At 34.1% G+C, this 27,087-nt stretch overlaps 2 protein-coding genes and 1 long non-coding RNA gene across 4 annotated transcripts; 2 read left to right on the top strand and 1 right to left on the bottom strand.

The window, feature by feature from the left end:
* Nucleotides 1-8,257: 8,257 nt before the first annotated feature.
* On the top strand, nt 8,258-10,382 carry LOC114715407 (pentatricopeptide repeat-containing protein At4g21065-like). Its single transcript, XM_028900249.1, has one exon. The coding sequence runs from the start codon at nt 8,258-8,260 to the stop codon at nt 10,184-10,186; it is 1,929 nt and encodes a 642-aa protein (XP_028756082.1). The 3' UTR covers nt 10,187-10,382.
* Nucleotides 9,381-25,902, top strand: LOC114715463 (golgin candidate 5). Of its 2 annotated transcripts, XM_028900334.1 has the most exons (20): nt 16,205-16,466; nt 16,645-16,806; nt 17,011-18,011; nt 18,745-18,816; nt 19,456-19,530; nt 20,092-20,206; nt 21,150-21,211; nt 21,311-21,358; nt 21,749-22,033; nt 22,118-22,177; nt 22,306-22,389; nt 22,503-22,568; nt 22,661-22,759; nt 22,852-23,070; nt 23,343-23,457; nt 23,526-23,746; nt 24,257-24,316; nt 24,403-24,516; nt 25,065-25,139; nt 25,601-25,902. In XM_028900334.1, exons 2-20 carry the CDS (start codon nt 16,659-16,661, stop codon nt 25,634-25,636), a joined length of 2,955 nt encoding a protein of 984 aa, XP_028756167.1. In that variant the 5' UTR covers nt 16,205-16,466; nt 16,645-16,658; the 3' UTR covers nt 25,637-25,902. The 2 variants fall into 2 exon arrangements, with proteins under 2 accessions (XP_028756168.1, XP_028756167.1); XM_028900335.1 differs by lacking the exons at nt 16,205-16,466; nt 16,645-16,806 and adding an exon at nt 9,381-9,385 and having other exon boundaries at nt 17,713-18,011.
* LOC114715464 (uncharacterized) lies at nt 12,059-20,812 on the bottom strand. Its single transcript, XR_003737554.1, has 3 exons — nt 20,802-20,812; nt 12,320-12,339; nt 12,059-12,131 (listed from the first exon to the last, which is right to left on the bottom strand). It is a non-coding gene; the product is annotated as an uncharacterized LOC114715464 (long non-coding RNA).
* Nucleotides 25,903-27,087: the final 1,185 nt, after the last annotated feature.

The following is a 27,087-nucleotide window of genomic DNA, read 5'->3' on the forward strand; positions in this document are numbered from 1 at the left end:
ATTTTAATATCAAAATTTAAATGAACTTTCTCACTTTTTTATTTTATCAAGATATAACTATATATATAATGTAATTCACTAATTTTGACTTACAAGACATAGTCACACACTTATAGGATATTAAAATAAAAAGTTGTGAGTGATAGATTTCAATCAGAAAAAAGACTTTGAAGGTGAAAGAAAATACCGACGGCCTATTGGAATTAAAAGAAGAGAAAGAAAAAAAGGTTCACCAATGCTCACTAATTTTAGAGACAACTATCTCAAGAACCTCTTATTAGATGTTTAAAAGAATTCTCTTATGTAGAAATATTTACGACTGATTAGGGGTTAACAAATCAAAAAAGTATATGAGAAATTAAAGTATTTTAGTTGGGTTAATCTTGAAACTTAAAATTTTATCTCTCATATTCCCTCCAAAAAACTCACTTTTAAAGGGGAGGCTAGAAAGGAAAAGAAGGGGAGAAGAGTCCCTCCCTTCTTTAAAAAATATCTTAACCAAACAAATAGAGGAGAGCAACTCCCCTCCCTTCCTAAAAAAATTATACCAGCTAAACAAGGGGAGGGAGCAACTTCCCTCCTCTCCCCTCCGAAAACCCTATACCAAATATAGTATAATAGAGTATTTGGATAGTATTAAAAGTGTTTTTTAAAAGTACTTTTTTATAAATCAAGACAAACTCCTTTATAAATTTATTTTGTATATCATAAAATCACTTTTAAAACTATAGTTTGGTTTTCATCTAAATATTCTATAAGTTATATTTTTCTCTCATCAAAAGTGCTTAAATTATGTTTAAACAGTCATACTTTTATTTATATGCTGATTGAACTGAGCATGATGTTAATAACCTTTTAATTTGATTCCAAAAATTTAGATAAGTTGGGTTTTGAAGACTCATGAGAGGAATATGCATCTAGATTCAAATGGCATATCACTCACCAACAATGTCATCATATTTCCTATATATATATATATATATATATATAGGTTTAATCTCATTTGTAATTTTAAATTGCTAAGTGTAGGTTTGTGGATGTGCGTGTGTGTACAGGTACAATAGGACCTCTATGTGAGGAAGATTCTGGATTCCACTGCGTCGTCCCGTTCATCATCAATATTATTCTCTTATACTTCTTCTGCATTGTCCTGTCATTACAAGTGCCAAAAAAGGAACAGGAGGATATGGGTTCTTATATACGCATGTTTCTATCCCTTGCCGGTATAATTTTATTGATGAAGTTAAAGGACTTCAGAAAATTAAAAATTAGTTGCTGGCTAGCTAGTTTGAGACTGGAAAACACACATGTATCCCTGTTTCTTTTCCTGGTAGTTCTTCTAGGAATTTTTACAAAACGATGTGCATGAGTGATAAGGTTTTCAGACGAAAATGTGAAAAAAAAGGTCGACAAAAATATCCTGCCATCTGCCAATATATAACGTCTCCCAATTATAAATACTGAAACATGATATGTAAAAACTAAACGATTGAATTATAAAATTTGAACGATGAGTTATCAATCATATCAAAATCCATTTAGCAAATATGATGTTTATTTAATTTACGACTAATCTTATGAAATTTAGTGTTGTACTCTTTTTTTTTTTGGGTTTTATACAAAGTAAACACACACACGATTTCATCAAAACATGGTGGGTATGCTGGTAATGGGACAACTTGTTGTTTATCTTATAACTAGATTTTTGATATATGAAAATTGTTTTATCCTCTAGGTTTCAGTTCATTTTATAAGATTTATAGCTGTACTTGTTTAGTATTTACATATAATCTTTCAAAATATATCACTGTGCTATATTGCAAATTGAGCAAGGACATTTTGCATCTATCATGTTTTTTGCTTTTAATAGTTAAAGACCTATTCTGAAAAACAATTAAAGGAAATTATTGTATATTCATATCAATCAAAATTAAGGAAGTTTACAAACCAAAAAATATAATTAAAGCACCAGAAGTACTTGATCTGACAGTGGATCAATCAGATCATAAAGTGAGCGAACCAAGCGCAAATCTCACCTAGTTAAATAATTAAAAAAAAAAACATGACTTGAACCTGGATAATAATTCCGAGACTTGCTTAACAAACAAAGACCAAATCCAATCTCTTTAGTGCCAAAAGTCTAAAAACTACGGGCCCGTTTGGCATCACGTTTGGGGGCCCAAACGTGCGTTTCCATCGGGCTTCTGATGTGGCTGCGTTTTGAGGTGTTTGGATTCACAGTGGCCCAATCTGACTTCTGGAGGCTCAAATGGACTTATGGAGAAGTTGATCTGTGGAGCTTTTTTTTGGAGGCCGGTGCGTTTGAGAAACCGTTGGTAGCATGTTAAATATTTTTACCTACCTACCCTCTGCATGTTTATTAGCTAAAAGAAAATACCCCACACACGCACTCGGCACTCTGATTTTCAAACCCGATCTGAAGCTGAAAAAGGGAGCTCGTCGTCTTCTGCCATATCCCCGCCGTGCATTCGCCGTCTACCGTCGTGTCTCCGCCGTCTCATCAGTTCCGGTTCTTGTGTGGGAGTGGGTCGTTCGGTCGTTCGGTCAGTTCTTCCAGCTCGTTCGGTCATTCTTCCTCTTCCTCTGCCCGGTTGAAGCCAGCGTCGCCGTCCATTGTCGCCACCGCCTCCTGCCGTGTCATCTCCGGTTCTTGTGTGGGAGTGGGTGGCTTGTGGCCGTTCGTTCAGATCCTCCATAGATCGTTCGGTTGTCGCTCTTCTCCCTCTGTTCGGTTGCATTCCAGGGTCGCCGTCCGTTGTCACCGCCGTCTCCCGCCGTGTCTCCGCCGTGTTCCACCGTCTCCTCTGTTCTGGTTCTTTTGGACTGTGGCCGTTCGTTCAGCTCCGAAGAAACACTGCTGGGTTGTTCGTTTGATCATTTCTTCCTCTCTTCGGTTGCAGGGTAGTCCGTCCGTTTGATCCGCCGCCGACCGTGTTGCTCCTAATCCACAAGTCTCGTTCGTTCAGCTGGTAAGAGATACATGTTTTTGGTCCTAGATCTGCTGGTGTTCGATTCATGTTGTTGGCTGCCATTGGTAGATAAGTCGGACCCATAGCGTTATTAATTTTAAAAGTGTTGATCTGATGTTCTTGCTCTTGATCTGATGCTCTTGCAATTAATGTGGCCTGGCTGTCGAATGGTAGTAGTGTAGTAGGAAAAACTGATGGTAGTATGACCTGGTAGTATCGTAGGAGGCAGAACCGCTGGTCTTTGATTCTTCTGATGATGATTTGTAGTTCTGAGTACCCCTTTCCTGTTAATTATTTGTGACAAGCTCCGAAAAGTTGGCGTTTTTTTAGTTTGAAAATGTGAAGATCAGTGTTTCAATTAATATCTGATATTTTTTAGGTACCCCTTTCATATTTATTTACAAGAGAAACATAAAAAGAATTTTGAAACATAAATATCTGATATTTTTTAGGTGTCTGCCTCTCGGGAAGTTGTTTGTAAAGTGCCTCTAATTTAAGATTGTTGAATTTGTATAATATTTCTGCATTGTTGGAAGAAAAGTGCTCTGGTTCACTGTAACTCCCTTTTGCATTCTTGATTGACATTTTTCAATAGAATTATGAACAAAGATAAAGGTAAGGCAACATGGGATACAAGCACCACAGAGGTGTTACTTAAAGAATGCATGGAGCAAATCTACCGGAAAAATCGTCAAGGAACATCTTTTTCAAAGACTGGGTGGAACAACATTCATTCTGCATTCAATGCAAAAACAGGAAAATCATATGAGAGGAAGCAATTGAAAAATAGGCTTGATAGCTTGAGGAAGGAGTGGAGGACATGGGTTGATTTGAACAAAGAAACTGGTGTAGGTTGGGACCCTATAAACAATACAGTGGTGGCAACAAATGAGTGGTGGGAGAAGAAAAAACTGGTATATAATTGTTGATCTTGAGTTATGAACTGTGTTATTACTTGTTATAGGCTTTTTATTTTTGTTGATTGTATTCTTGCAGGAGAATCCCCAGTATGAAAAGTTTAGGTACCAGGGGTTAAAGTTTGCTCATGAATTAAACACGATATTCAAGGGTGTGATAGCATCTGGAGAGGATATGTTGGCACCGTCTTTAACCCAACCTCAGATACAAGAGGATGATGAAGAGAATGTGTATAGAGTTGATACAGATCTCCTTGAAGGATCGGGGGATAGCGAAGAAGATCTTGGAGGTGCTAGTATAGGAGTTACGGATGAGATGGCAGGCGTAAACTTAACAGCAAATACTGCACCTAGTGGTTCAGGAAGCCATGGGAAGAGGAAGAGAGGTGAAGGGTCTAGCAGGCAAACAAAGCAAAAACTTCCAGCCTCAAGACAAATAGCGGATTCAGTTAGTGAAATAGCTACTGCATCTAAGGATAGAGCTGCAACTCTTAAGAAAATAAAAGAGGTATCAATTTCTGAGGTTACGGCCGAAGTGCTCTGCCTTGAGGAAATTACAAGTGACTCTGATTTCCGGAACCGGTGCTTAAGACTTCTGTTGCACAAGAGTGTTCGGGAAATGGTTGTTTCACTAAAAGGACAGCCAGAATACTTGGTTGCATGGCTACAGGATATGGCATACAATCCACCATCATGGCTGAAACCCCCGCCTGCTTGAACTATATTTTAGGACGATGTTATGATTTTATTTTGTCTAACTCGGACCAGAGTTGTTATTATATGTTTTTCAGTTAATGTTTGTGGAACTATGAAATTATGTAACTTGTTAACTGACTATGAATGTTTTAAATGTTTTTAAGTTACATGTGTTATTTATAATGGTAATTGCAGTATGAATGTTTTGGACTAATTTTTATGTCTTTGCATGTTTAACAGAAAGAAATATTTATTTGCACATACGTAAAAATATTTCTTTGTCGTTTAAAAAAATTCTTACAGTTGAATTTAACCACACTCACAGGTGACATTATCTATGGCAAATTGGAACAATCAATTTACGTTTGACTGGATGGAGGAAGATGAACAGTCTGAAGAGGAGTCAGAGGAAGATGAACAGTCTCAATTGATTTCCCTTTTAGATGAAGAGATAACACAATATGAAGAGGTAGCTGTATTGGTGAGTCAATATGTGATGCCTTATGTGTGCAAAGAGCCACGAAGAACTAGTCAGCAAACAGGTAATTTATGGGTGCAAGAAATTTTGCGAGATCATGAAATTCGGTGTTATGACATGTTTCGAATGGAAAAAGAAATGTTCATGCGATTATGCTCTAAACTGGTCGAACATGGTTTAAAAAATTCCAAGTATCTGGGAGTGGAAGAAATTGTTGGTATGTTTTTGAACACGGTTGGTCATGGACAATGTAATAGGATGATTCAAGAAAGGTTTCAACATTCAGGAGAAACTGTAAGCAGGCATTTTCATAGAGTATTACAGGCTTGCCTTAGTCTTTCCAGGGAATATATCAAACCACTCGATCCTACGTTTTCTGTAACTCACCCAAAAATAAAAAACGATAAACGATATTCGCCATATTTCAATGATGCAATAGGAGCAATTGATGGCACTCATGTACGATGTGTGGTGAGTCTTTCGAAGCAAGACAAATATATCGGGAGAAAGGGATATCCGACACAGAATGTTATGGCTGTATGTGATTGGGACATGTGCTTCACTTTTGTGTTAGCGGGATGGGAAGGTACTGCACATGATGCTCGTGTGTTTAACACTGCTGTCTCAACTCCAGCCTTGGATTTCCCTCATCCACCTCCAGGTATATTTTCAGTAACTTCAATTTTAATTATATCAAATTCATTTGATATTTTCATTAATTTCACAATGTCAACATAATTTCATGATTTATTAGGGAAGTATTATTTGGTCGATGCTGGCTATCCAACTCCACCAGGATATCTTGGTCCGTACAGATGTGAGCGCTATCACCTTCCAGACTTCAGGCGACAACCGGGATTTGAAAATTATAACGAAGTCTTCAATTACTACCATTCAAGTTTGAGGTGCACTATAGAAAGGACTTTTGGGGTGTGGAAGAATAAGTTTCGCATCTTAGAGAAGATGCCAAGTTACAAGTATAAAACTCAAGTCCAAGTAGTTTGTGCTACAATGGCTATACATAATTTCCTCCGAAGAAATTCTGAAACTGATAAAGATTTCATAGAAGCTCAATCTGAAGGTACAATTGACGAAGACAATCATGATGAAGCTGGTGAGACATCCTCTTCAAATTTACCTAGATCAAGACAAATGAATCATGTGCGTGACACAATCAGAGACCAAATTGTATTGAGCATGGCATCCAATTAGTTATTTGATGTATTTAGTTTAAAAATGCTACGTATGTATGACCTCTAATTTACATATTTATCCATTACATATATTTAATTAAGTTTTTTATTATTTTTCAATTTCCTTCTAGTAATAACTTAATTTTTTTTTCTTTTTAATAAATTTTTTTCCAATACTTCTTTTAAAATGGTCACATTATATATATAATTTCTTTATAACAATAAATTAAATTTCCTTATTTTTAATAATTTTATTTTTCATTACTTTATTTATGACAAATAGTCACATTATATATATAATTTTTTTATAATACTAAATTAAATTTCTTTACGCCCCACCAATTTTTATTTTCCTTACTTCTTCACTTTTAATAATTAAATATCTAATATTAGATATGTGCTATTTAATAGAATTCATGTCCTTTTACGTCATTTTACATTCAAACTTACTTTTACATTTATCATCCAAACAAGTTTCAGCTTCTCAAACTGACTTTTTTCTGAAACCCAATCCAAACATAAATCACATTACCCAATCTGACTTTTACTCAATCTGACTTCTGGAAAAGTCAGATTGAAAAAAAAGCTACTTCTCCACCGCCAATCCAAACACACCCTACAGGAGGTGTTTGGGTAACAAGCAAAATCATGGTTTAAAAGGCAAAACTGTCTAAACATGTCAATTTTTTGTAAAATTATTTTTTGATTGAAAACCATGGTTTGAAAAAAAAAAAACGTAGCCAAACACCATTATTTTTTGTAAAATCACTTTTGAATTGAAAACCATGGTTTGAGATATAAAACCATGATTTTTCATAAAGTAAATTTTTTTTTTTTGCTTTTGAAGGTATAAAACCATGGTTTGGGATTAAAAAAATAGATAAATATAAAAGATAAAGTAGATTAGAATTTTATATTCATAGTCAAATTGAATATCCGGTTAGTTTTTATATTAAGTATGAGAGGTAATATTAATTAGTTATATTTTTTTACATACAATTTATTATTTCAAACAAAAATATAGATTAAAATCTATTTTTTTCTATAATTGTCATATTAACTTATATCCTTTTTAGTAATTTATACATGAAAAAGATGATTATGATAACAACCACTCAAACATTTTCACTTTATCAAAATCACTTTTTTCACAAAATCTATTCTTTTAAAATTTATTCTCAAAATCTATTCACAAAATCTATTTTCCAAACACCTTCTTATTATTAAGCTAAGTTTGGTTATTGTTACGTTGATTAGGAATCCACGGTAGCAACAACGATTTGGGGGTATTTGGATGAAACCAAACCATGGTTTAAAGAATAGTTCATGAAAAATAGGTTTTGGATTTTGAGAATAGATGTTATGAAAAAAATGATTTTGATAAAGTGAAGATATTTAAGTGGTTGTTATCATAATCATTTTTTTTATGTACAAATTATTAAAAAATACATAAGTTAATATAATAATTATAGAAAAAAGATTTTAATTTATATTTTTGTTTGCAATAATAAATTTTTAAATAATAAATTATATATAAAAATATAATTAATTAATATTACCTCTCATCCTTAATATAAAAGCTAATTAGTTATTCAATTTGATTTTAAATATAAGATCTCAATCTGCTTTATCTCTTATATTTATCTATTTTTTATATTTCAAACTGTGGTTTTATACCTTCAAAAGCGAAAAAAATTACTTTATGAAAAATCATGGTTTTATATCCCAATCCATGAATTTCAATTCAAAAGTGATTTGCAAAAACTCATGGTGTTTGGCTATTTTTTTCTTCTAAACCATAGTTTTTAATCAAAAAACTGATTTTGTAAAAAATTAACATGTTTAGATAGTTGGATCCAAAACTATGATTTTGTTTGTTATCTAAAACATCCCGAAGTCTCTTCCCCCTAGGTAGCAGCCTGGTGACGCTATGACCAAAGCTTCATTATAACCTCAATCTTTGGCAGTTCTTTGAGAAATCAAATGACTTTCTACTCGATCCATAATAAGATTGACAGAATCTCTACTTCCCTGTCTTCGTTCTCATCTTTGCTCAGCCTCTTCCTTGCTTCTCCATGTTTCTTTAGAGAGTCATCGTATCACTCATTCCCCAGTTACCCCAAGCCTCTACTGGCACCCTCTACTCAAAAACTCCAAGTCGATTTTTCTTATCCACTACAATCACCATCTTCCTATTACGCGTCCCTCCTCCAATCTTGTATAGCTGGCAAGGTGATCCGACCCGGGATACAGATTCATGCCCGATTGTTCCAATGGGGCATTGGTTATGATCAAGATTTGGCCACTAAATTGGTTAATCTGTACTCTGTTTGCAACTCTCTACGCTATGCCCATAACCTGTTTGATAGAATTCCCAAGGGTAATTTATTTCTGTGGAATATTCTGATTCGGGGCTATGCATGGAATGGGCCCTACGAAGTTGCCATTTGGCTTTTTTACCGGATTCTTGATCATGGGCTAAAGCCAGATAATTTTACTTTCCCGTTTGTTTTAAAGGCATGCTCTGCACTTTCTGCGATTGGAGATGGAAGGAATATTCATGAATGTGTGTTACGAACTGGGTGGGAGACAGATGTGTTTGTTGGTGCTGCTCTTATTGACATGTATGCGAAATGTGGCTGTGTGGGGGATGCACGTCAAGTGTTTGATAAAATTGTTGTTAGAGATGCTGTGTTATGGAATTCCATGCTGGCTGCTTACGCTCAAAATGGACACCCTGATGAATCACTCTCCCTGTGCAGTGAAATGGCGGCAAGAGTTGTGAAACCTACTGAGGCAACTCTCGTGACCGTGATTTCATCGTCTGCTGACATTGCTTGTCTTCCTCATGGAAGGGAAATCCATGGATTTAGTTGGAGACATGGGTTTCATTCCAATGACAGGGTCAAAACTGCTTTACTAGATATGTACGCAAAATGTGGTTCTGTAAATGTTGCTCATAATTTGTTCAAGCGTCTAAGGGAGAAAAGGGTTGTGTCTTGGAATGCCATTATTGCTGGTTATGCCATGCATGGCCATGCAATTGAAGCTTTGGACTTATTTGAGAAAATGAGGGAAGAGGCTCACCCAGATCACATAACCTTTGTTGGTGTTCTTGCAGCTTGCAGCCGTGGCGGCTTGCTTGATAAAGGGCGAGCCTTCTTCAACATGATGGTGAGAGATTACTGTATCAATCCCACGGTCCAACATTACACATGTATGGTTGATCTTCTTGGTCGCTGTGGTCAACTGGACGAGGCTTATGACCTCATAACTCAGATGAAGGTAATGCCCGACTCTGGTGTGTGGGGTGCTCTGCTGAACTCATGCAAGATCCATAAGAATGTGGAGTTGGCAGAGCTAGCATTGGAGAAGTTAATCGAGCTAGAACCTGAAGATGCTGGACACTATGTGATTTTATCAAACATGTATGCTCAATCAGGTAAGTGGGAAGGAGTTGCAAGATTAAGAAATTTAATGATTGATAAAAGAATAAAGAAAAGCACAGCTTGTAGCTGGATTGAAGTGAAAAACCAAGTCCATTCATTTCTTTCTGGGGATGTTTCACACCCAAATTCAGGAGCAATATATGCAGAGCTGAAGAGACTGGAAGGACTGATGAGAGAATCTGGGTATGTGCCAGATACAGGATCTGTCTTCCATGATGTTGAGGAAGATGAGAAAACTCACATGGTGTGCAGTCACAGTGAAAGGCTAGCTATTGCATTTGGACTCATAAGCACACCGCCGGGAGCGAGGATCTTGATAACGAAAAATCTTAAGATTTGTGAGGACTGCCATGTTGCTATCAAGTTCATATCAAAAATCACAGAGAGGGAAATCTCTGTGAGAGATGTTAATCGGTATCATCATTTTAAAGACGGAGTTTGTTCGTGTGGTGATTATTGGTGATGGAAGAAATCTGAGTCATGTTGGGAAGAAGTGGCATGCACAAAACTCGACCTAGGCTCTGCCTTCGCAACTCCTCTTGTCTATGCTGTTGTCGGGCCTATTGCTTCATGGGTCAATCACAGGCTTCATCATCGATGGGAAGCATCTAGCAGAGAAATTTTTGCAGCAAAATGCAAAATGATCATAAGGAGTATGGAAGACACAAACAGGCCTGATTTCAAACGGTTTAGAACTTGAACTTTGAATCCCAGAAGAATTTTGAGCTGCATAACGTATTTATCATGAAGATCTCTCAGAGTCCATTGTTGCCTTCGCCAAGAAATTCCATGGTAAGGCTACTAACAAGTCCGAAGTATTTTACTTTCAAGCATTTCAGGTTGGTTTTAATATTTATATCTGCTTTTTTTATATTGCTGGTATTATTTACTTATTTCTTAAAAATTAATTAGGATAAATATATAAATGTCTTTTTGTTAGTTTGATGGCAAATTTCATGAATAAATTTTTTTTTAATCTATGAAGTTCTTGCTCGTTTTTTCCCGTTTATTTTCGCCACATCATTCTTGGGTTGGTTCGATTCAATATGAATTTTTAAACTGGCAAAATTGAAAGGTAGATTCAATTAAAAAATAAGTTAATATATCAAATGTAATGTGATTGATATCGGCAAGCATGTTGCTACTGGCCACTGGGGAATGGTATCTTAAATCTCCAATAATTCCTTGAGTTAATCATGAAAAATGAGTTTGGGAAAATAACACTTTGTAATTAAGGATCTTTCTAGATTTTCGACTGAAACTCAACTGCTGCTTCCGGTAAAATGAATCTTATATTAAAAACTGAAAGTAATATTTCTAATTAAAATTTAGCGATGTCCAAGTTAATTTCCTTAATGCTGCTTGGCATCTGAAGGGGAGGCTCCACCATGGGCTTCGAAGGTTAAGGCAGTTAGAGGAAATGCGATGCCATGAGCATGATAGATTGCCAATAAAAGATCATTTCCTGCGTGTGCTCATGAAACGTAATTACTGTTAAATTATGTTTGGATTCAACTTTTTTGGTAAAATTCCATACTAATACTAATACAAGAATATGGAATATATACATGATCTAAGAGGGTATTTGAATAGAAATCAAACTATTGATTTAGAAGTGATTTTATGGTATATGGAGTAACTATGTGAAGGAATTTATCATGATTCGTAAAAAAAATTTTATAAAAAGCATTTTCAGAAATATCCAAACACTCTCTAAATACATTTAGAGTCTGGATTCACGTTTAAAATGACTTATAAGTTGCTTTTGAATCAAAACCAGGATTGGACAATTTGTATTGAGTTTGGTTTCACTTTTGGCCCATATGACTTTTGTAACATCGGTTATCTCTAACCTATTACTAACCTTTTTAAACTCCAAATTTAATAATACTAACCGTGGTATAAAAGAATCTTAGTATAATATAAAAAAAAAACTACCATGGTTATAAAAAGAAATCTTGATTCGCCAAAAATATTAACCATGATAGAAAAGACTTGAACTAGTTATTCAAAATGTCTATCATGATTATAAGAGTTTTACTAAGCAAGTTGTATAAAAACCATAATTAATAATATTTCACAATAACTGGACATTGGGCTTTACAAAGCCCAGAATGTCACAATTCATCTCTAAGCCCATAACATGATATTTTCTGAATAAAATTTGTCCAAACCAACAGTAATCAACTACTTTCAAAAGTCATTGTGGGTTCACAGCTTACAGACCCAAGCAACCCAGTAACAAAAGTAACTAAGATCAAAAGTTCAAATAAAACAGAGTATGCAAAAAGAGCTAGATGTGGCAATATACAATACTCATCACATGACAAAAAAAGAGGTTATACAAGATAAACTTGATAGTTAAGCCTTCGCTGCCTTCCCTGACGGACCAGCCCTAGAGCTATTATCTGAAAATGTTAAACCACGGGGTGAGACAAAAGCCTCAGTAACCAACAATCCTACTCATTAGGCATACAAGTAAGTGCTTGAGAGGTGTTAAGTGGAACAGTTACTAAAATCATAACATTCACAATTGTCATATGGTTATATATATATATATATATATATATAGACATATCAAAATACAATATCTCACTCTTAATTCCACCTTATTTCCTCACACCTTATTTCCTCTGACTGAACCCATGGGCTAGTACTGTCCCATGTGACTGGTAGTTCAACATAATAAGCTCACCGATCAAGTGATGTGAATAGGCCAAAATCCACAGAGCACAAGATCGGACCATGGGTCCCCCCTCTAGTCCACTAGCGGGGTGTCATACGCCCTACAACACATGATAGGGCCCAAGGATCAACCAGTGTACATCTGGCGTCCTCCCACCTTATTACCTCTATAATATGTACAAAAATTCACCCCCTTATTCTCCCTATAACATGTCTCCCACAAATCAACGTTCACCGTCCCCTCTCGTATTTATACTCATGAGAATAATCATTTACCAATAACATAATAACTTTCACATTTACCAAAATCGAGATTTCAAAATTTCAATAATCAATATCAGTCCTCAAACCATTTCTCAATAAATTCTTGTTCCACATGACAAATTTATAAATTCATAATTTCATACTATTTTTTAATAACATAAAGTATCTCAAGGCAATTTCAACAATGATGCCTTTCATTGCTCAAATAATAATTCAATGGCATTTCAACAATCTCATATAATTCGAAATCACTCGCAAACATCATACAAGCATACATAACAAGTGGAAAGTGGTTACCTCTCGCCAAAGCAATACTAAGGATTACCACAAGGTCAATCCTTTGCTCAACCAATAATTAATCTACACAATTAATATAACCACATATTAATATAAACTAATTAATTAATTAAACTTCTCTATATTATTTAAATTTCTAATCTAATTAAATTTTTATTCTAAATTCCCGCAACTCTCATAACCCAAAAATTATTAAGTATTTTAGAAACAACTTAAAATTTCTAACAACCCAAATTACTTATTCACCACCTCCAAATTATTTATCTTGATAAAAAGAATTTTTCACAATTTTTAAATATAAAATTACTATATTCTAAATTCTGAAAATCTCATTTTCAGTTTAAACTCAAAATCAAACTCTCAAAAATTCAATAATACTTCAAATATTCATAAATAAATAATCTAATGAAAACTTTAATGGTATAACTACCACATACATACATACATATATATATATATATTTCAATAAATAATAAACTTTGTAGCTATAATAATTATTTTAAAACCTCCAGTCACCCAATAAATAAAACTAAACCAATTAAAATCTTAATAATATGTCAAACAATCCAAATAAATTACTTAACTTGAATTTAATCGGTAAAAATATAATATAAATCATATATAACAGATTTTTTATCTAGAAAAACTAATTTAAATACTAGAAACCAACAAATGGACAAATCTAACCAATTAAAATTAACAACTCATTCACTTCTAAATTTCTATAGTTATCTTTTGTCAAAACTCAATACTTAGATCATATATAAGTTTTAAAATTTTCTCCAATCACTATAGTAATAACGTAAATAGGAAGCTTAAAATATACAGGAAATATTTATAAAGAAATTTTGATAAAAAGAAGTAATTTTATGTACCTAAATTATCTTCAAAGTTTAGCCTTCTCCTTCACGAGCACTGCTGCTACGCTCTTTCTATTTCTCTCTCGCTCTCTTTCTCTCCTCCCCTCTTTCTCTAACGCGTTCTCTCCCAACTTCTGCGTCTCCTCTCCCTTTTATCTCCCATCTTTCAACCACCCAGCGAAAAATTCCTTCCTTCATTTAATTCTCCTTCCTCCCAAAGTCTTCCTAATGCCAATTTTTTCCTCACGTCTCCCATCTTTCCATGCCTCATTTTCCATGCATGCATCAACTTTCCACAAACTAATTTTCCATGGTCCAAATTTTCAACGAAGGTTGTGGAAAGTTGCTTCCTTCTTCTTCTTCTTTTGTTTTAAATTAAAATATTATTATTTTATCTCTCTCCTTTTTTAAAAAAAAATTAATAAAATATTAGGATATTACAACTTTTGGGCCAAAAGTAATTTAGGGCTTATTTAGTTTTTTGTTTTGAAAATAATTTTTTATCTTTAAAAACAGAAAAACAAAAAACTTTGTTTGGTAATTTGTTTTTAATTGATTGTTTTAAAAAATAAAAAAAAATAGTATATTTTTAAAAACTGAAAAACAAAAACAATTTTTATATATTTTTTGTTTTTGTGTTTTTTATTTTTTTATTCCGAAAAATTGGAAAAATCTTTTTCTTTTTTATTACCTATTACTTATTACTACCGGTGATAACTATCACTTGTCAAAGTTTAATTTTTTATTTTTTTTCAAGTGTGATTTTTTAAAAATTATTTTCCAAACAAATTTTTTTGTTTTTTGTTTTCAAAACTTGTTCTTAAAAACAATTTATAAAATTGTTTTGAGAATTTAAAAACAAATAACAAAAACAAACAGCCCTTAATTTCCTACTATTGGCACAAGCTGCCTCCACCTATTTTTACCTTTCAAATTGTGCTTATTACTGTGATGCTGGACCAATATATGTGAAACTATTTTTTTTCCCTCTGTATTTTTTATTTTCCTAACAGTTTTGTTTCTATTTTGTTCTTCTTTGTTTCTTTGTTACTGTTCGGTTGCTTTTGCTTCTCCGGATTTTTTATATTTTCTTTTATTAATAAAAAGGTTTTTTTAAGTATTTACATAAATAATTTCTTATAATATTTCTAATTTTTTTAAATATATTTGATTCATTAAATTTAACTTTCCTCCTATTAAAATAATTTAAAATTATCATATTTTGTAAATTCATTTTTTTTTATCATTTTTCATTAATGAAAGTAACATCCATTTTAGTCATTTTACAAACTAAATTTACTTATTCAATTATAATCCAAATAATTTTTACTTTTACAAACTTACTTTTATAAAAATCAATCTAAATATAAATTATATTATTTAATATAACTTTTTAAAAAGTCAAATTGAACGTAAACTATTTTTTCTATCACTGATCCAGACAGCTCTTAATATTTTATTGCTTTTGTTCCTTTTACGTGGTGAAATTGTACGGATTTAGTTTAATTTAAATGATCCAAATTTATTTTTTCTCTTTTCATTTTTTTGAAACAAATTATTTTAATGTGTACAAAATGTAAAATAAAAATAATCTCTTAACTATTATTTTTTTAAAATATAATTTTTTATTTAAAAGTAACTAGGTGAAAATTTTGAATCTTTAGTAGAAAAATTTTAAATCTAGAAAATTAAAATTATATTTAAATAGTGTAGATCTCACGGCAACTATAAGTATCATAATGCTCATAATACTCATTACTGTGATGAATATTGAAATTAATTCCGAAATGATAGAATCTCGGATCAAACATCTCAAGTGCATTTGCCCAAAAAAAGAAATTACAGCACAATTATCCATAGATTTTAAATAAAATATTAAATATAAATAATTCCTTTAAATTTCATTAATATTAATAGATCAAGAGATTTAATATTTACAAGTCAAAATATTGATGTCTAGGGTGGCATGGCATCATTTATAAGTCAAAACTATAAATTATTGTTTACAAATTAAACTTCTATATATAACTCAAGTATAAATTATTGTTTACAGATTAAACTTCTATATATAACTCAAGTTGTCTCATTTATAAATTAAATTTGTAAGCATTAAATTTTGTGAGATTATTAATATTAAATGAAATTCGAAAATCTATTATATTCGATTTTTCCATTTGGAATAATGGATAAAAAATTTTAAATAAAAAATGGGTAATTAAAATAAAATACGGCCATCATCATCATCATTTATAAAATGACAACACTAAAACGATGCGTTGCGTTCGATTGTGAAATCATGCTCATGGCTTCACGGGCGAAGGGCGAACCATTACATTTATACATCTGCGTTGTGCAATTTGGCGCATGTAAATTTTGCAGAGTTCATCCAGTCAACCCGCAAATCCGCAACCCCGACCCGCCAAAACGACCCCTCTGAACCCGAAGCTACTGTCATCTTCTTCACAACTTCACTCCATTACCGAATTGTACTGCGATTTGAGAGCAATTTCTCCGCAAACTTATCTTCTTTCTTCTATTGTGAACGAAACTTGTGAAGTGCATTATATGAGCTCAATCAGTTGAAGCCATAATTTGATTCCTGGATCCAACACTGTCACTTCATTACAGGCCTACAAGGTTTGCATTCGTCTCCAGTTGTTTTCATTCAGGAATTTGATTCCTCGATCTCTGTTTTTAGTCTTGGCGGATGACAGATTTATGATTCTTCCATTGTGCATTTCCTTGCACAAATTACGAGCAATATAACAGATCAAAACCAATCATGGGGTTACATTATGTGTTGTCTTTTTTACAGCTTGTAGTTTGAAAATGGCGTGGTTTAGTAGCAAAAATACATGGGGGAACTTTCCTGATTTGGCGGGTGCGGTGAATAAGCTTCAGGAGAGTGTAAAGAATATTGAGAAGAATTTCGATAATGCTCTTGGTTTCGAAGAGAAGTCTGAATCCAGCAATGAAGGTAAACATATTGTTCAAGTTCTCATCACTCTTGATTATTTTTCATACGGAATTGTCTATTATTTGAATTTGTGATATTGTGATTGAGATTATGGCTAAGCTTGTTAACAAGTACAAGCTGGGCGGTATTTGATACAGCTAGAGTATTTTTAAATGGTGTCCATAACGGTCTCGTAGTAACAAAGCTACGCGTTATGTCTTCCAGCCGCAGGTTCATGGCCTTTAGTGGCCGACAGGAAAACGCTATTTAATCCTGTTATGTCATTTATGGGGAATAAAAATGAGGAGGATACCGAAGAAACGCCTGGAGAACATAAATCCTCTGAACAGGAATCTGGAACTGAGAAATCATTGGAACAAACTGAATCTCCAGAACATCTACCTGAAGCTGAAGGAATAGAAAGCCGTGAAACTGAGGCAGTCCAGATTGAAACTGGTCAGGCCATCCAAACTGAAACTGAAGAAAGTACTGCTAGGGAAGAAAGTGAAGTGCATGAGATAGAGGAACGCGGTGACCATGAAGAGTCAACAGATGGAGCTGTCACATTGAATTCAGAACAAGGAAAGTCAGAACTTCCCTTACCAGTAGTGCCTGTTGAGCTTTCTGAATCCGTTGTTCAGAATGTTGAGAGTTCAGTTTCTATTAATGAACCCCAAGAGAGTGAGAATGCTGAAGTGAAAACTCCTACAAGTCCAGAGACACACACGCCTGTTAATTTTCAGGAGGATCAAGCTGCAGGTAATACTTTTGAGCCTGGTGAGTCAGATGGCCTTATTGAAGTGAGGGAGAATTTTCGAGAGAAAATCAAGGAGCAGAGGAGTGAAGAAGAGAGATTTGAGGCAAATGAGGGCATGGAAGGGGTTTCTCTTGTTCAGCCTGAGGCATCCAGTGACACCAAGAAAGGAGGTGACACCATGCCTTCTGTGTTATCTTCTGTGGCATCTGAGGAAATAAATAGTGTTGGTCAACCCAGTTCTATTCCATCATCATCTGAGGTGGCACCTGCTTTAGTTTTACATGAAAATGAATCAGCTGCTAATCAAAATGAAGGTGAATACTTATCCAATCATGCTGAATCTGACATGAAAGAGCAGCGTTCGAGTTCTGTAACAGTAGACTCAGATTCTGTGCTTGAACTAGAGAGTGTGAAGAAGGAGATGAAAATGATGGAAACTGCCCTACAAGGTGCCGCAAGACAAGCTCAGGTATTTTTTGTGATGCATGTAATTATGGTAATAGCAAAAAAATGAACTTGGTGAAGCCTATTTTATTTTATGTTCCAAGTGCCACGACTGCATGACAATGTAGGACTCAGGTCTTGTAATTGTTTAAGCAGGACAATCATAATCACTTGGTCTCTAGGTAGCACTTGTCATTGAAGAGTCTTATTTAGATGTCCTTTTCTCCTTAGTTGAGGACATGGCATGCCAAACTGTTTTTACATGAAAAATTAATTAGAATGATATGTCGTGTTTAGACAGTCAAGTTAATGCCCCTTCGCTATTGATGTCTTCTAGTTCTATTTCTGGACTGATTGATAAATGCACTACGATAAATTATTTGCTTCTGGAATCATTCTGTAGTCTATGCATTTTATTTTTCTCTGGTGCATATTGAGGTTGAATTAATGATATTCAACGTGTTTTAATTTAAACTTATACTTTTCATAGTCGTTGAATTAATTAAGCTTCCATTGGAGTCCCTCTAAATATTGTTGCCTGCCTTATTCTTCACTTATAACCTGCTAAAATCTGACTTCCACTTGTCAAAGATGAAGGAGTTAGCCTATCACTAGAATGGAGCTTTTACAATCCTTTTTCTTGTCTTTAGTTTATATATGAGCATGCACACTTGGTGTAATGGTGCTATCCGTTCTTTCATTTTTGTGATATTCTTTCATTTTTGCAAAATTGAAAATTTTGTTAATTCTCTCTGCAGGCTAAAGCTGATGAGATTGCAAAATTGATGAATGAAAATGAACAGTTAAAATCAGTGATTGAGGAATTGAAGGTATAATGTGTCTTTGTAGTGCAATGCAATCGGTGTCAAGTTTCAATTTACTTGTTTGCTTTCTTTCTTTTTCATTATAATTCTCAATTTGCCATGTCATTTTATGTAATCCATGCATTTCCCGTTTTCTATTAAACTATTTTTTTTTCCACAGTTGTGATGTGACATCAGATGCTTATGGTGTGCCATTCGACTTTTTTTCCCTGAGACAATTTGGCAAAATGGAAACAATAAAGTGATTAGATGGCTAATTGCGCTGGATTTTTAGGTTTTAAAGTAAGATAATGTATTGATATGTCACATATTGATAGTTCGGAATTTTAGCTCCTTTTGGGTTTATTTTCCCGATTCTCTTGGTCAGTTCTACTGTTCAAATGTCGTGTACATTAATCACAGACAATTTATTCTGCACTCTAAAAATTTATCATACAACTACAATTTTTGTTGAGTTTGTTCTTTGCTCGCTGCATTTTTCTCTTTTGGCCAATTTCAATATTCCTCTGTGGCTTTCTGAGAAAATCCTTGTGTTTCTCTATGTATGGCATACTTTTTTTCCTATTATACTGTATGTTTCTTGCTCATCCTGCTTCTTACTTCCTTCAAGATATTCATATTTGTTGTCTAATAATGGTGGAACAGAGAAACTCCAATGAGGCTGAAATTGAAACTCTTAGAGAAGAATACCATCAAAGGGTTGCAACCCTTGAGAGAAAGGTATAACTCCGCGGGATTCTTTTCTTTGTGCTTATCTAGCAAAGTTGAAAAGGGGGTGTATATAGGCTTCAGGAATTACATTCTAACCATGATCTTCTGCTAACTTCTTTACAATAGAAATTCACAACATATGCAGCTGCTTGCAGGTGAATTTTTCACATTGTGCTCTAGAAAAAAATGTTTCTCCGAATTTTCCTTTTAAAATTATATTTTGTTGGCAACTCTATAGGGGTCAATTTTTGAAAATCTTTCACTATTAGCCTTGCTTGTCAAATTTTTTTGGGTGTACTTTATAGTACAACATAGGTGTCTCGGACGAATTCTTGCAAGATCAGCACAAATGTCAAGCGTCTGGTTTTGATGGAAAACAAGTGAAGGCACTTGAGTTTCAGTAAAAGCATGGGAAATTCATGTTAACATTTTGTCAAATTTTTTTGAAGGATAATATTTATTGAAGTAGATAACAGGGCTAAGCATGTGTTTTAGGTTGTGATATAACCTATTTCAGGCTTTCAGCGACAACTGTTCTGGTTTTTATTCATTTCATGTGATTAATTGCAGGTATATGCCCTCACTAAGGAAAGGGATACTCTTCGTCGAGAGCAAAGTAAAAAAAGCGATGCAGCTGCTCTCTTAAAGGAAAAGGATGAAATAATTAATCAAGTTATGGCTGAAGGTAGATAAGTCTCAGGCTAGTACTAAATAATTGAGAAAATAATATCTACATGGTCTATTTTTGAAAAATGATGGGGAAAAAAACTGTACCATGATATCATCTAGACTTTAATGCATACAGATCTGATTTTGTCATTGAAATGCTTAGAAGGTTTGTGCGTCTGGAAGGAATATTCAGTATATGAACATTGTTTAGAGTGAAAAAAATCTATAGCATTAAAGTGGTGATTAGGGTACTTGTGTTTACAGCATTAAAGTGGTGATTAGGGCACTTGTGTTTGAAACTTAGTCGGATTGGGTAATTGACAATGCTGTAGGGCAACAATTAGTATCCGTTGAAGATAGATCTAGGACATTTATTATGTTGCAAATATCTGTATGAAGCTTTTATAGAGACAATATTCCAATGACTTCAATTAATGGCAAGAATTATAACAGTTACCTTGCTTGGGATTGGAAAATATCTGCTCCAAGGTGTTCTGACCACTTTGTCATTGAGGCTTTGATATTACGTCATTGTTGGGGACCATTTCATCCTAAATGCTTAAGCTAATAGGACAAATGAATGAGTTTATTAGCATTGATATATTTAAAACTTCTGATGGAATTGCGGGGAGTTAGTTGTCCTACAAGGCACAAGCATGCTTTTGGTGGAAACTTTTGTGCATGATCATCACCAAATTTTATGTTAGCATTTTATTTTTGGTTTACATTCCATCCTTTAAACATTATCTTGAGGATAGGCTTGGGAAGGCTTACATTGCATCATAAGAAGATTGTGTGCTAACTGTTACGTCATCCGTCATGTCTGTAAAATGTATACCGTCCTCCAAAGGACATTTCTTTTTGGAACTTTTAAGTTAAAACTTTATCCATCAAGGCAATGAACATTTTATTTAGTGGAGCATAAAGAGACTCTGCTTTTCAATTTTCTCATATCTCAGGGGAAGAGCTTTCTAAGAAGCAGGCTGCTCAGGAATCTGCAATCAGGAAACTAAGGGCTCAGGTATACAGACCGCTTATTGCAACTTTCCTTAAACTTCATTCTTTTTCAATGACTACATATCATAATAAATCCTTCACCTACTTTATTGATGAAAGCTAGATCAGAGAGCTTGAGGAGGAGAAGAAAGGTTTGACTACTAAACTTCAGGTAAAGTTTCAACCAAAAGCCTTGTTGAAATATTATTAGCTGGTGAATATTCTGAACAAATAAAATACTGTTATTTCCCCCACAAGGGAAAATGAGAAATCGGAAATTCCATCCAGCATCGATGGCACAACACTTCTTCAACTTTTGACTTTGCTGTTTGAGTTTGATTCACTTGTTACAGCTTTTTCATCACTTTGTATCTTTATATCGTGAATGAAAATAAGTAAATTTCTCCCATCATTAATGGTTGCATTTGTTTTCTTAATGTGATGCCTCCTTCATTGACAACACCATATTCCTCTATCTGGAGTTAGCAGTTTTTCATAACCCACATATTCATTAGTAAACTTAATTTTTGCTGTTGTGCTTAATTAATGGCATGTATCTAAGGTGGAGGAGAATAAAGTAGAAAGTATCAAGAGGGACAAGACGGCTACAGAGAGTTTGTTGCAAGAAACAATAGAGAAACACCAAGCAGAACTTGCAGCTCAGAAAGATTATTACACCAGTGCTTTGGCTGCTGCTAAGGAGGCTGAAGCTTTAGCGGAAGCACGTGTCAACAATGAAGCAAGAATTGAGTTGGAGACTCGTCTAAGAGAGGCTGAGGAACGTGAATCTTTGCTGGTCCAGGCGCTTGAAGAATTGAGGCAAACATTAAGTCGAAAAGAACAGCAGGTTGCTGTGATATTTTCTATCATTCTTTATGCTACATTGACTTTGCGATGATCTTGACTCTAATGTTTCATTTTCCATATTCAGGCAGTGTTTAAAGAAGACATGCTGCGAAGGGACATTGAGGATCTTCAAAAGCGTTATCAGGTGTGCTCCCTTATTTTCTGCATATCCTTTGATTGGTCATCATTTTAAACTTGTGATATGACTTTTAAGCTGGAAAACAAATTATGCTTCTTCTGTAGTCTATGTAATTTGGTTAATGCTATACCTAGGCAAGTGAAAGACGATGTGAGGAACTGGTTGCTCAAGTGCCAGAATCAACGAGGCCACTTTTACGGCAAATTGAAGCCATACAGGTGAACATTCTTTTCTTGGATTTAATTGGTATCATTATTTACAGAAGTTCTATTCCAGTCGGTTATTGAGTTCAGCTACAAGATGTTGATATCGAATAGCATCTTGATAACAGGAAACAAACGCCAGGAAAGCAGAAGCTTGGGCTACTGTTGAGAGAACCCTTAATTCTCGAGTTCAGGTCCCTAGAATATTTCCTGACTTTAGCTTCTGAAACTTTTCCTTCTTGATAATATTATGTACATATATATCATTATCTCATTGATTTTGCAGGAAGCAGAGGCTAAAGCTGCTGCTGCAGAGGAAAGAGAACGATCTATGAATGAACGCTTATCTCAAACCTTGTCTCGAATTAATGTCCTTGAGGCTCAGGTTCTGTTATTTCTTGAGTAAACTCGTGTCCATGATTTTTTTTAAAAAAATTATTTTAAATGCATAATATTTACACCAGTGATGAATTGCAGATTTCATGCCTTCGGGCAGAACAAGTTCAGGTAAGTAGGTCCCTCGAGAAGGAGAGACAAAGAGCAGCTGAAAACAGGCAGGAATACCTCGCAGCAAAGGAGGAAGCTGATCGTCAAGAAGGTCGTGTAAGACACCTTGAGGAAGAAATTAGGGAACAGCGGCAGAAGCACAAGCAAGAGTTACAGGAGTCATTGATGCATCGGGAACTTCTACAAAAGGTGAAGCTTATCTCATGGATTTGTAGTTGTTGTCATTTGTGTTACATGAAACTCTCAACTTGGCCATTAATTTTTTTTCCTTACATCCTTCTAATTGCTTGGGTGATGGAATTATTCCATAACAAATGGTTGATTTCTGATCACCTGGTCACTCAATCTTAGTAATCAGGATTGCAACCCTACTAGAATGTGTTCAGTTTAAGGATTCAAGAGCTAGATCAAATTGTGCATATTGCACAAGTTTATTGAATTAAATTCTTCATCTTCACCAGGAGATAGAAAGAGAAAAGGCTGCTCGAGCAGATTTGGAGAGCAGTGCCCTTGTTAATTCTACTCCATCATCTGATCAAACTTCTACTATGAAGAAAAATTATGCCGTTGAAAATGGTATGATATTCTGATTCATTTCACATTACATGTACGTTATTTTTACTATAAAATACTTAATCATGCAGGCAACCTGTCTCGGAAAGTCTCTAATGCAAGCTCTTTTGGGAGCATGGAAGAAAGCTACTTTCTGCAAGCATCCCTGGACTCATCTGATAGTTTCTCTGAGAGAAGAAACCCTGGAGATCATAATTTGAGTCCTTACTATATGAAGAGCATGACAACTAATTCTTTTGAAGCTGCATTGCGTCAGAAGGAGGGTGAACTTGCATCATATATGTCACGTTTGGTATGATTTGCTGTCCTACTTCCTTAGATTAATATATATTTGATTTGATTCAAAAGAGACTATAAGCCCCCAATAAATGTCAGTCTAGTTGGTAAAAATTTGGTTATAACTAACGGAAGGACTGTATTGGTGGGTAATCTGTTAATGTACTTCTATATACTTCATGAGCTGTCGGACTTGCCTTGGTCTTAATGGCTCTTAGAGCTCAACTTATGTAAACTTTTGTAAACCAAAGATTAAAAAAAAAAAAAAAAAAAAAGCTATAAGCCATATAGTTTATGCCACGCATGGGGCTTTAATCTAGAAAATGTCCACATCGTGGTCGAGGATGTTGAAATACATGTAACTTGTACTTAAACCTGTCATTATATATAATATGTACAATAACCTAGAGATAAGAATGGGCTAAACTAGCTAACCGTTACCTGTCATTATATATGATTTGTACAATTTATTTCACGAGACAAGATGACAATCTCGATGAATCTTAATTTTAACTAATAATTTCAGGCATCAATGGAATCTATACGTGATTCTCTTGCTGAGGAGTTGGTCAAGATGACAGAACAGGTGGGTTTCAGTCTTGAGTTAGTTTTAATTTTACTGATACTCTGATGCAATTGCTTGCCAGCATGACTTGCTTACACTCACTGCAGTGTGAAAAGCTGCGAGGAGAAGCTGCCACATTGCCTGGTTTACGAGCAGAGCTGGAAGCACTGCGGAAGAGGCACTCTGCTGCTTTGGAGTTAATGGGTGAACGTGACGAGGAGGTACTTTCTAAGGCACACTTTGTTGTTTAGATTTTACCGGGTTGCCTTTTCCGTACAACATGAGTAAAACCCTGTTGCAAATCTGTTGCAATACATAGCAGCCCAAACCAGCATGGCACGACCATATTACTCTCTTCTTTCTCCAAGAAAACCAAACAGAATAATAGCCTGAAAGAAATCCCCTATAATCTTCGTGTAGGAAGGAACCCCTTACGCGAGCCCCTATTCCTTAAAACGCAGCTCCGTCCCTGTGTGCTTCCCTTTTAGATGGTACTGATATTCAGCTTTAAGTATGGTTGGATAGCTCAGGGCATAATACATAAGATCACTGTAGCCATAATGATGATATATTTTTCCATAACAGTGCGCATATTTAAATTTATATCAATGCACGCAATGCAATCATTCCTGTTCCTATATGTGACAAGGGGCAAATTATACTAGAAAATGATGCTTGAGTGGGGGTACTCCCTGTACGGCTTTTATTTAATGATATAAAAGCATAAAAAAATGGTGCTGTGTATCTAAAAGTAGTTGAATGTGCCTAGCTGGAGGAACTTCGTGCGGATATCGTGGACTTGAAGGAAATGTACAGGGAACAAGTTAACTTGCTTGTGAACAAGGTATTTTGTTTTGTTTAATACTCCCTCCGTTCCTTATTATAAAAGACATTTGATGCTTATGGCATGTTCCTATATATAAGAGACACTTAAAAGTTGTCTCTAGTTTTTTGTATTGATTTCCTATTTTACCCTTATTTATTTTGTCTCTAACTCATACTCTCTCTTCCTCTTACTTCTTTTTCTTTTAATAATTTAATTGTTTTCTCTCATACTCTCTCTCCTTATTAATGAGGGCATTGTTGGAAAAAACATTATACTTTTTACACATTAATTGTCCTCAACTAATTTTAACTGTTTTTTTTATCAACGTAATTTGGTTATTTGTCTCTTATAATAAGGAATGGAGGGAGTAGCATTTTTCTCTTGGATATCCCTGTTACCTATCTCACACTTATTTTCTGTATTTTTTCCCTTCTTTATTTGACCTTGTTGGAATTTAACGTCGATACATTTGATTGCAGATCCAAATGATGAACTCGTCAGCTGATATAGCCTAATTTGGATAAACAGAGGGGGAAAAGGAAATTATTTGGAATTTTCGTGTCTTGAGTTTTGTTTGGTGTCAATAAGATTAGTTTTAGTATTTGAGTTTAATGCCTTAGGTCACTGGGTGGAAGCGTCGGGTGGGAGATGTATTTTTTTGTTGTTCTTGTCATGGTAGCAGATATACGTAAGCACCCCTACTAAATGTATCATGGATGAATGTTGTATAGTCAAATCTCTTTATAAGCCATTCAACGCTGTCATAATTAATCACTTTTGAGTTGAGGGTTTTTATTTTATTTTTTCATACTCATTAATATGCATTGTAAGATGCATAAGGAGTTGTTCAATTCATTATTCTTACATGCAATTGAAAGGCATCTACATAGTTTGATTAATATTTTTATTAATTTTGTTCGTCAAATCCTTTTAACAGTTTACCATTACTTTTGAGCGAATGTAGACGATTGAGGAGTCAATTTATTAAGAGGAGTCAAGTCTTTTAATCACACATGAATATGTGTTCTTTTTATTTTATCTAGATTTATAAACATTAAACTTTATGTGTTAGTATTTAAGAATGTTTTATCAATACTCATTTTGTTTCTTATGATAAGAGACGATTAACCAAATCATATTAATTAAAAAGTTGGTTAAAATTAGTGAAAAAAATAAATATGCAAAAAAATGTAATTTATTTTTTTAAAATACTTTTATTTATGAAAAATGTGGGTGGGAGAGAGAGAGTGTAAAAAGATACGTAAGAGAATGTATGGAAAAAAATGATAAGTAAGAGAATGTATGGAAAAAAATGATAAGAAAGACGTAATTAATTAGTTGAAAGTAAATATAGAAAAAAACATATTAAATGTCTAAATGCCTCTAAATTATTTTTTATAAAAAAGAAAAAAGAAGTGTCTCTTATAATATCACCATATTATTAACAATGTTAAGATCAAAAGACTAGAAGTATCTTTTTAAAATTAAGGGATTAAATTAAAATTTTCTATAAAGTTAAATAACTAAATGTATATTTCAGCCTTAGTTTTGTTAAAAATGATCTTATGACATACGAAACAAATATGTGAGAAGAGTTTTGTCTTGATTTACATAAAAAAAATACTTTTTAAAATTATTTTCGAAGGATGCTAAACTCGACCCAAGTGTCGTAGCAATTGCTTTTCTTCATGCCATCAGTGTTTAATTTTTATTTATTATATGGACACCATTATGAACCAGCACGCTGGTCGAGAAAAACATGAGGACACACCATTAAACATTTAAGCCCATCCTTGAAGCAGAGAACGACTGCTGTGCAGAAATATTGAGAATATACTACCTCCTCTTTCAGTTTTTAATATAAGATTTTATTTAATTTTTATTTTAGTTCTAAATATAAGATTACAATCTACTTTGTCTCTCATATTTATATATTTCTTTTCAAAGTAGTCGTTCTAACAATGGT

This window comes from Neltuma alba, unplaced genomic scaffold (assembly GCF_004799145.2).
Source record: "Neltuma alba isolate B1F8T4 unplaced genomic scaffold, ASM479914v2 tig00011591_pilon, whole genome shotgun sequence".
Classification (NCBI taxonomy): Eukaryota; Viridiplantae; Streptophyta; class Magnoliopsida; order Fabales; family Fabaceae; genus Neltuma; species Neltuma alba.